The following is an 18,085-nucleotide window of genomic DNA, read 5'->3' on the forward strand; positions in this document are numbered from 1 at the left end:
TAAATTGCATGTCAGAAAGCATTACCAGCGACTGAGATCATTTACTGTTATATATTTAAATGAAAAAAAATTACACTATTTCTAAACTGCTTAAAATACAAAGTCTCCTCTCGTTACACACAACACATGTTAAAAAATATCTAATACAGCAAGTAGTTTCATACATGGCTCCATACCTTCAGTCCTTGATTTTTGTCTCTCAAATCAAGCAAGTGTTTTGTACAAGCAAAGGAAAACAATCAGTTTCTTCTTTAGGAAATAGTCAGGGTAATTTTCATGCTTGTTAGCAATTAAAAGCAAGACAATAATGAAGTTTAATCTTGTGTCACAGCAATGCAGACTGTATACATCAGAGTACATGGAGGCTTATGGAATGCAAATAGGTCAGACCTGAGTACTAATTTTATACTTGCACATGTGTAATGGTGCAGCTTTCCTGGGAACCTTGACTTTTGGTTTATAACTTGAAACATTTTAAAGTATTCTTATATTTCAGAAAACATGTGCTTCTTATATTCTATTCTTATATTTCAGAAACATCAATTTCTGAAAATCAGGCCCTCTAAGGGCTCTCAAACAGCTATTAAAAATTGCAGTGCTACCTGAAAAAAACTTGGCATCCACACGTAAATCATTTACAGACAAAATTCAGATTCCTCTCCTGGAATCTAATTCCTGCTTCTGATGGTCTGACTGGCTCTGTTTCAGGTGAGATACACCTTATCAGACACTGGAGAATTCACACCAGAAAGACTCCTGGCTTGATGAGTGGATTCTTTGGTGCCTAAAATGTCATGAGCTCTTGTCTAGTCAGAGTTGGTATCATCCTGCTCTGATGGAGAGCCTGACAGACAGACAAACACCCAACCAAAAGATTAATAACCCTACTTGCTGATAGTGTGATTATAAAAGTCTTGTTTCTTTAAACAAGCTGTTTTTCAAACAGATGGTCTTTATGTTCTAACTCAACATATATACAGAGAATATATATCTACCATTATCTTTCAAATTGTTTCTAGCACATAGTCATTCACCTGTTCAGATCACGGAGAATAAGCTTCGAGCCTTTTGGGATTGTATCATGCATAATCTACTGGCCTGATTGTGAAATCCTTACAGCAGTAAAGCTCCCCGTGCTTCAATGGGAGATTTGCTTCTGTCTCTATTTCAGGACAGAGCCCTAAGACTTTGCTGACACTGTTATAAATCCTGGCTTTGTGTTTATTAATCTTTGGATGTTTCTTGAAGGCCGCATAGAATTTATGTCATCAGCTCTCATCCTCCCACTGTGTTGCTTAAACCTGCATAATCATTTAATAATTTTGCCTTGCTTTGCTTATAGGGATTGTGCTCTGAAAATCATGTACTAAGCAATGGAAGGAATCAGATGACTTTCAAAAGGGAGTCAGTCCTTGAAGGGCGAAGGGCGCACATCTTCCTTGCTGGTTTAATACCAACTCAGTGTTGCTCTGACTGTATCCCTGCATCCAAAGAGGGACCCATCTAAACTCTGTTTCTGGGATCTGAAAGGTCAGTGCTGAGCAGCATATTGGGACTAAATGCCATCAATCCCAGCTTTGGGGCTGATTTCAAGGTAGTTTTTTTAACTCCCCATGTCAGCAATGGATTAGCTCACTGGCCTTATTTCTAGCTGCCTGGCATTGTTTTCTTAACTCCTGGAATACTATAGGAGCCTGATTTTTATCACCCTATAAAGACAGTAGTTCTGCATTATTTCTCGTCATGCATCCCAAGGATAACACCATATGATGCATTAAAGCACCTCAGCAGTTAGCCAGATTTCAAACGTGCATGTCATGATCATTTACCTTTAAAGCTCAGAACATCTCTAAGTGTTAAGGGCCCAGTGCATCCGTGATGTAAGTCCCATGTTGATGGATTTGAATTGGAAAAAAAGTTTAAATTTCAAATGTAGACAGAAGCACAAGGACAAATATCAAGCAGGGACTGACAAGGACATAGCAAAGTCCAAAAGCCCTTGATAACTCTTGGTTCCCTAATACAGGGACTAAGAATAACAGGGAAACAAAAACTATTTTATGAAATCATGAATCAGGAAATGAGTCAATGATGCTGATTCATATTCTAGTAATGAATCAGAATGAAAGGGGTGTTCACAGAAACACTAACAGAAAGTAACTAAAGGAAGAAGAGTTTGGCACTATGCAAAACACTTTCTCTTTTAAAGATGTGCTTAAAGGGTTGGTTTGGTTGTCTGTGGTGGAAGGCTGAACTCGGCAATCTAGCTGGCAATATCTCCTCTGATCTAGTAAGTGCTGGATGGGACAGAAAGTGGGGGGTGTAAGGGGACAGTTATTGCTTAATATGACACATCATTGAGCTGCAAGTGTTATTTATGGGATGCAGCCACAACAGATGGAGTATGCCTGTTTGTTGACTGGGGTTGTGTACAAGTGCCATTTTTGTGAGATCTTTGTTTTTCTGTTAGGGCACCTGGTGGCCTTCAGAAAACAGTGACTATAAGGAAAATGTTTTTGTAGCATACTATGAATAAAAATCTGCTTGATTCCATCAGCTTATAATGTCGGCTACAGTGAATCAGAGTGGTGTCCTTCCAAAACACAACACATGTGGGCAATAGTACCTGCTTTGGAGATTGGAGCAGCTCTTGTGCTACTGCTGTAGCAAAGATGGCCTTGTTGCTTCCCGGACTGAGCTGCAGAGAAAGCGACAATCCAGTCACCAGCTGCACTCCCAGGTCAGTTATTGTCACTTTCTCATCCAGAACTGTCACTGTCTTCTCAGCCAAGATAGCATCCGAAAGGGGGGACAATATCTGAAAAGAAAAAACAAAGTTAGCATCAGCCATTTTGCATAGCACTAAGCAAAATGGCTACATGGAGCTACTGTAACACAGATAAGCAATATTTATGCTAATGGCAGAATTACTCTTAGCAGACAGACACTATTAAAATCTGATTAAAAAATGGCTAGTCACATTTTATAACTCTTCTGCAATAACATGGTGCTTATAACATCTTTTACCCATGTAATTCTAATCAGCTACACTATTCACCTCTATGCTACAATAACCACGTTTCAGATGTATTAACTATTTGAAAATGTAATCTTTATATTAAATACAATTATTTTATTAATGATCATGATATATATGCTATCACAGGTAACATGCAGTCTGTAGATTTATATAAAATCGATAAAATAATTGGCATTTATTTCTATCCTATAGAAAGCAAGCTAATGAATTGCTACAATAAACACTCATGCTACTGCATACAAAATCGACAGGAAACGCTTGTTTTGGTTAAAAAAATGTGCACGGAGGTCAGTGTACTGGTACATGACATCGAAAGATGCTCATTAGCAATCAAGTTGAATTTAATGATCCATATAGGATACAGAGCACTTTGGAAGCAGTTTGTAAGAGGTATTCTTTAAACATAACTTGCTCTCAGCTTTTTTCGCTTGAATTTTTCTTTCCACAGTTTCATGTGCATTTGTTGGAGCATGGTAAGTCCCAGAGTTTTAGAAAGTCATTCAGAAAATTTGTACAGATTTTGCAAACTCAGAATCTCTAATCCTGTTTCTCCAGCCCTGACAACCTATGTTATTGACAGGCATGGTTGTTGTTCAGTGGTTTGACAGTTTGGGATGATGAGCATGTTTGGAGAGCTAGATTGTTTTGCCAATGCTTGTTAACATGTTTTCTACTTTGTAGTACCACTGGATGAATTCTTTTTTTCTCTTTTCTTCTGGGACCCCATTTTCTAGTCCAGTATTTCTCTGCATGGCAGGAAGAACTACATGTGAAAAGCTGCCAATGACTCAATGCATAGGTTTAGGTGAGTTACTTCAGAGCGAGGACACTGAGGCACTTTACCCTTTGCTCTGACAGTGCAGGCTTTGAGAAGACTAAGCTGTTTCACCAGCCTCATGCCTTATGAGAGCCCATATACTGGCTCCCGGTTCAAAAAAACCCTTAGGAAAAAATAATCAGAAACCACCTCCAAGGACACAGGTTAGACTAAATTTACTAAAACTGCAATCTACATTACTTCAGGGCACAAGATAAGACAAGAAAACCATCTCTTCTGTGTCTTCCAGTCCTTACTGCAGTTCTGCTCCGTTCAGAAATTCATAGCTCCAATTTCTGTTGCTGTACACCTCATCAACACCTCGTTTCCCAAGATGGTGGGTTAATGGAGGAAAAGAAAAAGTAATTCATTTTCCCTACCTGAATTGTTGTCATTCCAAGCTCCTGCCCAATCAAAACCTGTCCATCCTGCAGCTTAGCGATCCTTGGCTCCTCCACCTGCATGAAGTCACTCACCAGGTCGGTAATGTCAATCTGCCAGTCAGAACCCAGTAAATAGCTCAGCTGGCCACCAGGGTCTGAGGCTTCAGCTACAAACTGCGTGAGAACTCGCACCATTGCATGTTGGTACTGAAGGGCGCAACCTCTTCCCTTACGTTCATCCTCTTCTTCATCATCGCTGTCTCTGGCTGGTCTGGTAGGACATCAAGAATCAAAAATTAGTTGAAACTGGTGTTGGGAAAGCTTGCAACAGGAGAGTTATTGCTGACAGAGGACTGCAGAGTAGTCGCTGGAACAAGGGGCTTTTTGTCCCCTTCCATGGTTTTGCTGAAGCTGCTTCCTTCTGTGCATCTCTGAAATCAGCCATGTTCCCCCACTTTTATCCCATTTCCCTTGTTCAAAACTGAGACCTTCAGGCTGCCTAGACGTCCCAAACAGCTGCTGAAATCACCAACTGGTCTGCTAGCTTTGCTACCACACTGTCCTTTCCAAATATCTCTCATTATTTTCCATGTAATTTCTTACTTTCAGGACCTTCACACTTTTTTCTTTCTGGATCTTCCCATAAACATCTTTGTGTTGCCATGGAGATCTCCTCTGTCTGCATCCACATACACATTCCTTTCTGTAGGTTGAAATCACGTCTCCACCAAAACCCCCATCTCTTTGCTATGATACCAACAGAAACATGGTAATAAATTATGTCTTCATAGGTAGGTGGGAATAGCAAGTATCTACTTTATCAGTTTGTTCTTCTGGTTCACAATGACACTGACAACAGATACAAACAGTCCAGATCTGCCTAGGATCCACCCTCTCTCCTGTCTTTCCCATGCCACTGACCTGTGTGCATGGATGTTTTCTCTAAAGCCCTAGCGCATCAGTATCCTGACTTTGGGACACTGATCAGTGCCACCGACCTTACAGTGATATGATATCTACTAATTGTGACCATTAACAAATTAAAAATTAACTGGCAGGACCTGTGAACCAGGCTGCAGACTGACCAGCCTTGCCAGAGCTGGTACTTGTTGATGTCTTCCTACTGCCTCATGGCTGACTGCCTCACTTGACCAACTGGCTCTTTCCATCTCAGTCACTAGCGCTATAAAAGGAAAATGATTTCCAGTGTAAGATCATACAACCTCAAGTTTCCATTTTCCTCATAAGTCCAGTGCAGGAGCCTATTGAATAAATGTCTGGTGACCTTCAAGTTTACACCAGAATTGCATTAAGGCCAAAAAGCATGTTCAGATCCACTGGCCCTGACAGGTCTTTGGCAAGTGCACAGCCCAGAATGAACATCCTCTACTGAAACCTACCTCTTATTAGAGATGATGGGGACTCTCCACCCCTTGATCTGATTTAGTTCTGTGTCAGAAACCTCTATCTGCAGCGGGAGACGAGGAACCCAAACTGTCATTTCCAAAGGGGCACTCAGATGCTGGTAAGTAAAATTAACTATGACATTCACTTTGCCTTTCATTTCCTTCCCATTGACAAAGACATAGTCACATCTGTCAGAAACCTGAAAAAAGGAGAAAGAAAAAAAAATTAATGAGTCTCTTCACAAATTATGAAGTACATCAGATGCTGGAGTGAGTGGGAGGAAGAGAAAGGATGTAGGTTTAAACTATCTCCAAGTTCAGAGGACAACTAGGAATAACAAGAAAGGTGCCTGGTGTGTCCTTAATAGGCTGTATAATTTGGCATCATTTTAACAGGCAGGCTTTTTCCGTTATAAACATTTCCAGTATAATCTAAGATAAAAGAACAGCTTCTTTCTGTTCTTAATTCCAACCCAACACTAGGACAGCCCTAGTGTAATGGCACCAGGAGAGGATTCTTCTCCTCTCCCCAACGTTCAGTCAGACTGTACTATCATCCTCCTCTGTGTGCAGTCCCAGGAAAATCACATACCTGTGGGGAGAAACAGGTAACAGCCGGTAAACAGAACTGAGTAGGGGAAAAATTTCTCTAGTCAACCCCAAACTGGGACAAAGAGTTCTTGAGGAGTCCCATTACAGATGCCGGGGCATGAGGTGGTCATATTAACCAAAAACTAATCATAAGCAAGAGCTCACTGATGCCAGTGGTATTCGTTGGGGCCAAACAGCTTCTTCTCTGCTGCAAGCCTGACAAGGTCTTGCACAATGTTCTGCTCAAGCTAGTCCTGATGTCACTTTATTTACTACCTGCAGCTCTGGACATCAATATTGCTGAGAGTTACTAAATCTCACTCAAGCGATTTAGCAGCTATTGCAAGGATCTAGGTGAGCTGACAGGACCTGTTCATTACAGATAGTTAAAATATATGAGTAAATGTACACGTCAAATAATTTATTAACTACCACTTTACCGTGCTGATGATCTGAAGGAATGATCTATTAAAACCCTGAACTCTTTCCACAATCCATTACCAGGCAGACCTTCTATTCCATTCTGCAGATGTATTTAATATTTCTGACTCCAGAATGCATAGTCTCATCCTCATCTGAATTTAATGCCATTTTATACTTCTCTGTTTAAATGCTAAATGAATTTAAAACGTATTTAAATATCACCAGCTTCTATAAGATAATTTGCATTCCTAATATTATTATCTTTAAACAACAACAACCCCCCTTACAGACAGATCCATAGCAAATCTATTTCCATCCTTGCTTGTCTGAGCTTAGGTAATGTACCAAAAAAGGTTATCATGATTCTCGCAATGCCTCTGTTGTAAGCAATGCCTGTTTTAAGGTCAAAATCTTATAGTTGCCATTGGTTTCAGCAGGAAACTGAGGAGTTTATTTATAGGCAGAATTCTTGGTTTTTGGGATATTCTCATGTTAGCATGTTTTACAGCAGCTCTTAATGGCTCCTATCAGGATCCAATCTCATTGTGCTGCACAGCAAGAAAACCTAGCTGCTGGCTAAAAGAGCCTCAAAAGCTTGGGGGTGTGCAACGCAAGGGAAGGACCTCCCAGCAGGGAGCCAAGCACAGCTGAGCCTTGGCTCTGGCTGGGGCTTGTGTCACTGGTGTAATACCCACTTTACCGAACGCTGGCCCAAACCAGCCTGAGCTGAGGAAGATGAGACTCTGCAAAACTCCGGGAGAAGCTTCATGTGAGCCTGCAGAACTGGCTACAGGGAAGGCTGGAGGCATAAGCACATTCACCTCCTGGGAGCAGCATATCTTGGCAGCAGCAAGAGAGCAGAAGTTATTCTTGCATCCTTGCAGAAGGCACACTAATGTAAGTGTAATATTATCGGGGCAAGAACTACATTGTACTTACAACCTGCAACATCTAATAGCCAGTCTGACAGGTGGGAAGCCAGAAGCCCTTCAGGCAGTGCCTGGTACCTGTGCTCCTTCTCTCACCTCATGGGCTACCTTCCTTCTGTAGAATTTATCTGTTCCTTGCTGGCACTACACTTACCCCTGTTGCCTTTTTGTATTTTAAATGCTGTTCTCAAACCAGACAACTCTCCTATGTGCTAATAAGCTTTGTCTGCTGCTTTCTACCTTTCCTCTTTTCCCTGGGATGCCAGCAAGAAATAAAACAGGCTGAGTCCCAAAGCGCTGATTTCCACCTGAGTGGCAACAGATCAAAGCTGAAGCCAAACTGGCCCCAAGGAAAACATTCAGCCTGGGAGCTGATTGCCCTGAGGTCCTCCACTTGTCTTTGTGCTCTGCAGGCGGGACCTCATGTGTAAGTGAACAGCCTGAAGACATGGATTTTCTTTAACAGGGCTTCCTCACCACCTCTGCTTCAGCTAGCAACACCTCATATTCGTGAATCTTAGCTAATTAACACATTAGGCAATTAAATGTCCCCACGAGTGATCAACCTAGGACTGAAACCATTTCCTTGTTTCCTATTACCTTGATTTAAGGTAACAGGTAAACCTCTGTGCCTCACAGCACAGAAATCACACTTGAGGGCTGTTTCCAACCACCGCAGTGTCCTCTGCAGAGCAGAGCTCTGTCGGGTTCCACCCTGAAGCCCTGCTCCCCAGCAGACCTCTCCTACCTCCCCTGCATGTCCTCTCCTCTGCACTTGCATCAGGGCTTCTAGCAAGCATCCTCCCACCTGGGGTAAGGCTTCCCTCTCGGCAGTGGCTTTTAAGCACACCTAGACAGCACCAATTGGATTTTGCTGTTATTTTTATGTCTCTGTGTGTGTGGAAGAGCAGTTCAGCAAACAGGGGCTGGAGCAAGGCTGAGACTCTCCCAGGCAATAGAGGTAACTGCTGAATTATGCCAGTAAGAGATGGGAATCAGACTCTCAGATTTAAAATTCACTAATGCTCAAACAATAACAAAAGAAAATTCAGCAGGCAAACAATCTCAGTTCCAACTTTATCAGGGGTTATTACAGAAAGGAGAGTTAAACTAAGAACCTACCCTAAAACCCTCATATGTGAATGGTTACATAAATACCATGACCCTTGTGATTTCAATATTATGATTTATAAAATAAACTGATGATCAGGAAAAGAATAACTAGGCTTGGGATACCCACTTTCTCCTGTTTCCTTTTCTGTAAGTGAAGATAGCAACAACTATGAGCTCATTCAGTTCCCAGCCAGCCCTTCACTCTTTGAATGAATAAGCATCACTGTTCTGCTGCAGTTTGCATGCAGTCCTAACAGAGCAACATCAAAACACGGTGCAAAGTACAGTACATTTTCATAAATCAGGCCAGGACATTCAGAAACAGGTCATCAATAGAAAGGCAGATTAGCCATGCCCGTGTTACTGCAGACACATCCGAACTATTCATCTTCCAGCACAAGAGAAACACTAAAAAGTTGTGGAGAAAGAAGAAAAATTGAGGTTTCTCTATCTCTTTTGAGACTGAGTTTTCTAAGCTGTTTGTTGGAAATGAGTGAACATTTTGTGAAATGAGCTTGATCGGACTCAGCCGAGCCTCTACAGGACAAATATGCACATGAGCAAAGACCCGTCAAATGCTAATAAGCTTTGTCTGCTGCTTTCTACCTTTCCTCTTTTCCCTGGGATGCCAGCAAGAAATAAAACAGGCTGAGTCCCAAAGCGCTGATTTCCACCTGAGTGGCAACAGATCAAAGCTGAAGCCAAACTGGCCCCAAGGAAAACATTCAGCCTGGGAGCTGATTGCCCTGAGGTCCTCCACTTGTCTTTGTGCTCTGCAGGCGGGACCTCATGTGTAAGTGAACAGCCTGAAGACATGGATTTTCTTTAACAGGGCTTCCTCACCACCTCTGCTTCAGCTAGCAACACCTCATATTCGTGAATCTTAGCTAATTAACACATTAGGCAATTAAATGTCCCCACGAGTGATCAACCTAGGACTGAAACCATTTCCTTGTTTCCTATTACCTTGATTTAAGGTAACAGGTAAACCTCTGTGCCTCACAGCACAGAAATCACACTTGAGGGCTGTTTCCAACCACCGCAGTGTCCTCTGCAGAGCAGAGCTCTGTCGGGTTCCACCCTGAAGCCCTGCTCCCCAGCAGACCTCTCCTACCTCCCCTGCATGTCCTCTCCTCTGCACTTGCATCAGGGCTTCTAGCAAGCATCCTCCCACCTGGGGTAAGGCTTCCCTCTCGGCAGTGGCTTTTAAGCACACCTAGACAGCACCAATTGGATTTTGCTGTTATTTTTATGTCTCTGTGTGTGTGGAAGAGCAGTTCAGCAAACAGGGGCTGGAGCAAGGCTGAGACTCTCCCAGGCAATAGAGGTAACTGCTGAATTATGCCAGTAAGAGATGGGAATCAGACTCTCAGATTTAAAATTCACTAATGCTCAAACAATAACAAAAGAAAATTCAGCAGGCAAACAATCTCAGTTCCAACTTTATCAGGGGTTATTACAGAAAGGAGAGTTAAACTAAGAACCTACCCTAAAACCCTCATATGTGAATGGTTACATAAATACCATGACCCTTGTGATTTCAATATTATGATTTATAAAATAAACTGATGATCAGGAAAAGAATAACTAGGCTTGGGATACCCACTTTCTCCTGTTTCCTTTTCTGTAAGTGAAGATAGCAACAACTATGAGCTCATTCAGTTCCCAGCCAGCCCTTCACTCTTTGAATGAATAAGCATCACTGTTCTGCTGCAGTTTGCATGCAGTCCTAACAGAGCAACATCAAAACACGGTGCAAAGTACAGTACATTTTCATAAATCAGGCCAGGACATTCAGAAACAGGTCATCAATAGAAAGGCAGATTAGCCATGCCCGTGTTACTGCAGACACATCCGAACTATTCATCTTCCAGCACAAGAGAAACACTAAAAAGTTGTGGAGAAAGAAGAAAAATTGAGGTTTCTCTATCTCTTTTGAGACTGAGTTTTCTAAGCTGTTTGTTGGAAATGAGTGAACATTTTGTGAAATGAGCTTGATCGGACTCAGCCGAGCCTCTACAGGACAAATATGCACATGAGCAAAGACCCGTCAAATGCAGCTCAGCAGCTGGCAGCCTCTGGGCAGTCCCCACGGCTGACACAGCACAGGGAGTCACCGGGTCCCCCCTCGCACGGTTTCTCCACGTTCCAGAGAAGCTTCTGCTGCCACTGCCTTCTCTGACCCTGCATGTCTCCTTTTCAATCTGTAATGGATTTCAATTCAAGCCTGTCAAGCAGCTCCTTTTCTTTAGCGTTAATTCTTATAAACAGCCTTTAACTACCAGCCCTCCTCCCAGTACTACAGTTCTTGCCTTACACGCCTCGGCACACACAGCAGAAATGGCTGCGGTTCAACTTTATTAAACGCATGAATGGAGCGACTGCACATACCCTCGGATACGTGTGTGAGTGTGCGAGTGAAAGAGAGGGTCTGTGCTAAATCAACAAACAGCTTCTCGACAGTTATTAAGGGAATTATGAGGTTGCAAGAGCTCGGTCCCAAAACAGACAGATTTCAGAAAACTACTAACCACGTTATAAAATGCAATAGGTAGTACAAAGGGGCTAGAAAAAGGTGGGCGATTTGTGGGGAAAACTGATTTGGCTTTTTTTACAAAATCTAAGGACTTCCACCCATATCTCCTTATCTTTTTCTCCTGCCTTTGAGTTTTGATATCTCAGGGATGGCAACTCCAGTTTTCAGCAAAGGTGACACGGGCTCAAGAGAGAAAGAGTAGATTTTCTTTTACTGCTAATGTACTGCTGGAATACATCTCTGTGTTGTGGCCACTGTAATTCAAGGACATTATAATGCCATTAAACCCTTCTGGTGCTGTGCTCTCTTGCTAAAGTCTTTCTGGGCTTTGTGTCACAGGAGCTTTTCACACAACTACGCTGAGCTGCCTTCCATTAATTAAGGGAGGCTGTACTTAGTGCTCACAAGATGCTCCAGAAATTCTCTCAATGCAGGGGACTTTTATCTCTTGAGGGAACTGGGGTCTGAATGGCTTTTTTGGGGCATGAACTTGGTAGGTTATAAAAGTGCTTTGGGTTTCGGTTGGCTCCTGCAGTTCCACCTCTTTTTCTTACATTGGTGAACAACTAAGACAGCTTCCTCTGAGTCACACACACACACATCTAATCTCCGCGCGCCAGGGCAGCAGAGGTCAGAGGTGCCTTATTGCCAACACAGCTCAGAATTAGGAATTAGATTTCTAAGTGCGCCATGTACATACCAAACACGTGGCTTCTGGCAAGCTGGATGTCGAGTTCAATCATCAGTGCTACAAAATGTGCGGAGTGGAACATTTCAAACGTGCTCAGTATTGCATTTAATTCAAAACCCCGGTCCTATTGTCAGAAATGGGAATAGAGTTAAGTCACCTACCACAAAATCCACGCTGTAAATACGCATTCCTCAGCCCCACGTGCAGCTCCGTACACTGGGTACCCCAAAACTGTGCCCAAAACTCAGCTGGTAGCCTTGCAATTGTGAAAATGATGCTGCTGTGCCAATTTAGCACAGGACTGTTTCCTTGGCAAACAAATATTGATCAGAAAAGGAAGGGGATATTGCTGGTCCAAGGCACGATTTTTTTTTTTACATTTACTGAAAAAGCCTACGTTACTTCAAAAAAAGTCAGTGCTGTCCTTTGAAACACCCCACATTCTGTATGCTCTACAGGTGTGATCACAAGCAAGGGAAATTAGTTTTTATTAATTTATCTTATTTTATCTCACAGGTTGCTAGACTATCCGTGAAAGAAAAGGCTAAACTCTATGAAGCCTTCTAGTAGCAGGACTTCAGCCAGCCTGGTAAAAACATGGAGAGAAGCAATAAGCCCACTCACAAATCCCACACGTTCCTTATCAGACTGGCCTCCTGCATCCAATTCTCCAGTGAACATTGTTCCCATCCCTTTCCTAAAAGGATTTTACTGCTCCTCCCATTACCCTTTTGCAGAGGCTGTCTACAGTAAATATGAATTTGTGTGGCTGACTATTCCTTTGCTCCCACAAACTCCATGTTAGCTTTGGGCTGAATAGAATCCAAAAATCTAATGGGAGGGAGGGAGGGAGGAAAGGAGGGAAGAAAAGGGGAATAAACATCATAAATCCCAGAAGAGGTATTCAGCATTTCACTGTTAGCTCTCAGAAATAGCTGTAACAGCCCTTCCCCACCTCATTATCATTATTAAATTCCCATGGGATAACGGTAAAACTCTCACAGGAAACTGGTTTTCTGCTACAGTAATTCTGTTGGAATTCTTACAAAGTCACAGCTAATAAGTCTTTGAAAATAAGATGTACCTAGAGCAGTTCTGGTTTAGACATTTCAAGGGTGGCCAATTAGGAAAGTAAGTCTCTGGTATTTCCACATAAAATCGGTATTTTGGAAACACTCTGGAAATCTGTCCCAAATCCATGCTTCTGTAAGTGATCCTTCCCCCATACAAGCACTCTCCATTTATAATATACACTTCAAACACAGCCCTGCCACCTTGGCAAGCTTATGGGATCTCTTCTGATTTTGCACTGCACACATTTTCCTTGGTCTACCAGCATAAATGGCGATATTTAGTAACGTAAGTTATGTTAATGAGTCCTGCCTAAATCATTGCTGCCAGAAGAAGAATGGGGGAGTCTCTTATAGCCATTAAAAATGAATGAGGAGGGAAATAAATAAGCAAAAGCAGCTCATTTGAGCCATAAAAGACTCCTGAACACAAGCTGTGTACCAAGGTACAAAAGGATGAGGCCATTATTAGCTCTATAAGTCATTTATAAATGACTCAGGGGAGGCGGAGTCACCTTTAATCACCCATGCTTAACCCACAGTGTTGGAGTGAGATTCGTTACTGTGATAACTGAATCCAGCCTGAAATTATGCAAGGCAGGGATAAATGACTGCAATGAAGAAGCAGCACAGGGGGTAGATCAGCCCTAAGCCCACTATACGTCTTGAGAAGGGACCTGTCCTAGTCTGGGATGCTGTGAGGACCCTGAGGGTAAGAAATCACTGTCCTCAGATCTGATGGCAGCAGCAGATCTGTTAACCACCCTAGATGCTGCTGGAATTAGGAACAACTACTGAACAGCTGCTCTTGAGGAATAATTAAAGCACCTCCTGTGTGGCAGAGAAAAGAAAGATTGCTTTTTTTCCCCAGAAAGAAAAAATAAAGGCAAATGGGTATCACATCAAGTTTAGGGATGCTCTCCCTGTTCCTCAGTTACTCAGCGACTTGCACATTCAGCAGGGCAAGTGTCCCAGGCCAGGCTGCTCCACAACTGCTGAAATGAGAAAGGCTTGGCTTGAACCCTAGTGACTGGATTCCAGACATATTTTAAATCTAGCATCACCTTGACAGCTTTCCCCATCTGGGGGATTTACACTGCATAAGGTCTTCATTTAAAATATTTTGAGTTTTGACTATGAGAATTAAAGTATCTGCAAAAATCTGAAAATATATTAGTAAATGATGAGCTCTATTCACAAGGCATCATACCTTCCAAGACCTTTATACCTGGTCCTCCACTCTGTGCAGAAAGGTTGTGGCTTTTTTAGAGGAGATGTCAAGTGACACATCTGAACTTTCCAGATTCAGAAAAACCAGAGGGTGCTCTGAACTTTGAAGGTCCACACCTTCAAAGCATCCACACATTTCTGCAGTGGTTTTCCTATAGCAGCATGACACCAAAAAATACTGCTTTTTTACCAGATAGAAACATCTCCCTTAGTTTCTAAGCATCTTAAGAGCTTGTTTCCTGCCAGGCGTCTCCATAGTGTCATGATGGAAGCACACCTAGCACGACTCCAGAGGCAGTTCAGCAATAAAGAGATATTAGCAGAGACCTGTACAAGTGAAAAATATTTTTACTGCACTAATCCACCTGATGCACATTGTAAGAGCATACTGATTTAGAGAACTCTGATACCAATTAATTTCTAAGAATTTTTTTAGCTTGTTCTATAGCTTTGTGGCAAACATCAATATATTATTCTCAGCAAAATATACCTGAGTGAAATATTCAACAGCACATTTTAAAAGGACTTAGAATTCTGGGCAACCATCCAATTCTAGTTGCAAGTTTAATACTTCCTTTGTGAACATTATGGATCTGACACAATGTTTGCAGTGTGTTGCTGCTACTAACGGAAAAATCCCCTCATTAAAAGTCTCTCATCAGGAATCACCTTTTGTTTTGTTAAATAAAGATCTGGCATGCAAGATTTCAGTGGATTTCTCCCTTCCGTGTTGCTTTTGCACCCGTTTCCACTCCTAAGAACAGTGAAATTCATGCAGTGGATTTGCACAGAAACCCCTGTACACACTGGCCTCACCCATGATTTAGCACCTGCCTAAGGGCTCCCTGCAGTCTGTACAGGGCTTTTTCCTTGTCCCCACTGAGCCACTGTGCTCAGGACAGCCAGGAGTCACCTGGGAGCCATGAGTTCCTGGTGCTGAGCAGCCCCCGCTCTCACGGGACCATCAGTAGAGCTGCCTGGAGGATGGATGCTCCATTTCAGGAGGGCTTTCAAGACACCTACATTTGATTTCACTTTTGGGTCATGAAATACTGTTTCATTTCAATTTCAAATGATTAAAATTATGTAAAAATACTGTAACATCAAGGAAAAAGTTATTTTAAAATGAAAAATCAAAACATTTCATTTTGGAAATGTCAAAACAAGATGTTTCTTTGACACAACGGGAACCTGCTAGCATCCTTTTCTTCCTTTTTCTGTCAGAGATGAAATTCCAGGGAAAGTAGCATAATTTCATGAAGTTGTTACAGAACTACACATTCTGACAGAATGTATCCTGCCGAATTTTCCCCAATAAGCTGTAATCAACTGGGGCCACAAATCAAAACAAAACCATCACAACGAAACTGCTCAATTAAAATCCAATCACATGAAATCTGGAGTGAATAGTGCTACTCTCATTTGCAGGAATGAACGTAAAGGCACAGAACAACCTTTCTGAAAGTCTGGGATTGATTCCCAACTCCATCACACACTTATTAGATGACTGTGTGTAATTTATTGAGATCCATTTTCTCGAGGATATTGAAGTGTTAACTCCCACTGAACTCAAGGGGAGCTTGGTGGCTAAATCTCTTCAAGAATCTGGGCTTTAATCTCCCTTTGATGTATTTGTAAAATGAGGATACTATCTCCCTTGTTTTACAGGGATTTTGCAAAGCTTAATCTATAAGAAACAAGAAAGAGCTCAGGTGCTAGGATTACACAAGTACATCTTTCTGTTGCTTAAAATTTATCTGTAGTTAAAAGACAGTCCTTCATTTTTTTCCACTTGTGCCAGGAAACACCGTGGATCACAGCCACACTGAGGGCACGACAGTTCTGTGGGATGTGGCGTCGGGTGAAACTGTGTCCCTGGCAAGCAGGCAATGCAACCAGAAATCAAATGGCTTCATTCACTCCTGCTGTTCTCCACTCCCGTTGCTGCTCTGGCCATCCCTCATTCGCTGTTGGCTAGGCTGCAATTCCTGCTTTCCAGCTGGAAAAGAAAGGTGGCGACTTCCTGCCCACCTGCTGCTCTTGATATTCAGCGAGCAGTGATCCTGCCAGCACAGGATAAGCAAAAGAACGAGACGGCTTCAGTGTCTGCTCCTCTAAATCAGCAGGACACGGGAATGTCAGCACTGTCACGTCGGAGAGCTTTAGACAGGCAAGTACTGTCTGACGACTAGCCAGAAACCTGCTGGACTCAACCCACCACCTCGTGCTTTAGATTTTAGAAGGCACAATTGTTTGTAATGAATGTGACAACACTTTCTTGCCTACGTTAATTAAGTTACATCCTCCTATTTCTCTCTTGATTTGAAAACTACATGCATTCTGTATCACTCACTGCAGCCATCCAAAGGCGGGAGAAGAATGATAAACACATCCAGGACCCCAAGCTTTTTATCACTAAGCTGAGAAGGGCATTTCTCCCCTCCTTCCAGTAAAGCTTAAACTGAAGTAATGGCAATACAACAACTTTGCTTCACATTTCTGAAAAGAAGGGAGAGACAAAGGCTGCTTATTTGTCTCCGGATAATAAATACCTGACTTCCAAGTGAAGCAGAGATGATGAAGAATGTGACAAATTGGATGGGCTAAACACTAAAACTGCGCTATAACGGGGACAGTCAGTCTTCTAGATTTGTCAGGTCCAGTCAGTGAAGCAATGCTGGGGAGAGGAAGGTCATCAAGATGCACACAGCCTGAAATATCCTGTTCTAAGGGCTGCTCAGACTGTGTGTGAGACCCCCGTTTTGGGAGCAAGTCAAGAGGAAAATGGGCAGAACTGTGGGCAGTACAGACCTGCCCAAATGCACAGGAAGGTGAAGTATTTCAAATAATTCCCATATTCTCCCAGGGCAGCTGATGGACCTTAGGAGATGCTGAATGTCTCCCAAATACAAACAGGGCAGGTGAAGGAGCACTGGCAGTGCTGGTGTGGAGCAGTCCCGCTGTGCCCGGCTCCCAGCAGGCTGGGCTGGAGCGCTCCCGACAGCACACCCACACATTGATTTCAGACCCAGACTGTGAAACTAAACAACCTGCAGCATTAACCTGCAGTCAGTAACTTTGATTTTGTCTATAATTATCATGACAGTAAAACTAGATGTGCAACGCATACAATTGTCATATCTAGGATACTTTGTACTCCCCTTGTCTATAGGAAATTAAAATCTCTGCCAACTCCTTTCTGTTCCACAGGCAATGGATCCAGTAAGCAATTCAGTTGAAGGCATCACATTTTTTTCACTGTATTTCTTTCATTCACAAATGGCCAAAAATATTTCTATTGGCTACCATAATACTTATTGATTTTACACTGCTTTGTACTATATTAAGCAACAAATCTATATTTGGATGAATTTACCAGGTATGTGTTTTATGCCCTCATATGCTGACCACAGAAAGTATGTGTGTCATTCTCAGTTGCCCGCTAGAACAACAAACATACAGCTGGAAGATCAATGCTAAAAAATAAAATAAAATGTTTTACTCGAATGCTGCTTGTTCTACACAAAAGAAAAATGTCCTTTTAAGAAAAGATTTCCCTGCATGAAAAAAAGGCTTCTCATCTGTGCCACCCAGGGAGAGTGCAGCCTCCCAAAACGTCCCTTTTACTCTAGCAAGCTGTGGGCTTGTCCTCCCACAGAGACCAAGGTTTGTCCTTGTCTCATAAGCTGGAGCTGTGCTGGTAGCACAGCTGGACTATTAACAGCGACTATTTACTGAGTCTTTTCTAATTGGGGAAATTTCTCTTTCACACATGCTCGAGTCCTTGGTTAGTCCCAAATGAACAAGCCTCTGAACTCCCCCTCCCTGCTCGGGGTTGAGTGTACCAGAGATCCAC

At 42.4% G+C, this 18,085-nt stretch overlaps 1 protein-coding gene across 2 annotated transcripts in view; it reads right to left on the reverse strand.

Annotated features, from left to right (window-relative positions):
• The window catches only part of TMEM132D (transmembrane protein 132D), a 297,592-nt gene that overhangs the window by 3,127 nt on the left and 276,380 nt on the right, over positions 1-18,085 (reverse strand). For both annotated transcript variants that reach the window (XM_014960817.1, XM_014960809.1), the window contains 3 exons: positions 5,641-5,846; positions 4,238-4,511; positions 2,627-2,818 (listed from right to left, as the gene is read on the reverse strand). In XM_014960817.1, the coding sequence (XP_014816303.1) occupies positions 2,627-2,818; positions 4,238-4,511; positions 5,641-5,846 (672 nt within the window). The remainder of the gene's footprint in view (positions 1-2,626; positions 2,819-4,237; positions 4,512-5,640; positions 5,847-18,085) is intronic.

The sequence above is a fragment of the Calidris pugnax genome, unplaced genomic scaffold (genome assembly GCF_001431845.1).
Source record: "Calidris pugnax isolate Ruff unplaced genomic scaffold, ASM143184v1 scaffold32, whole genome shotgun sequence".
NCBI lineage: Eukaryota > Metazoa > Chordata > Aves > Charadriiformes > Scolopacidae > Calidris > Calidris pugnax.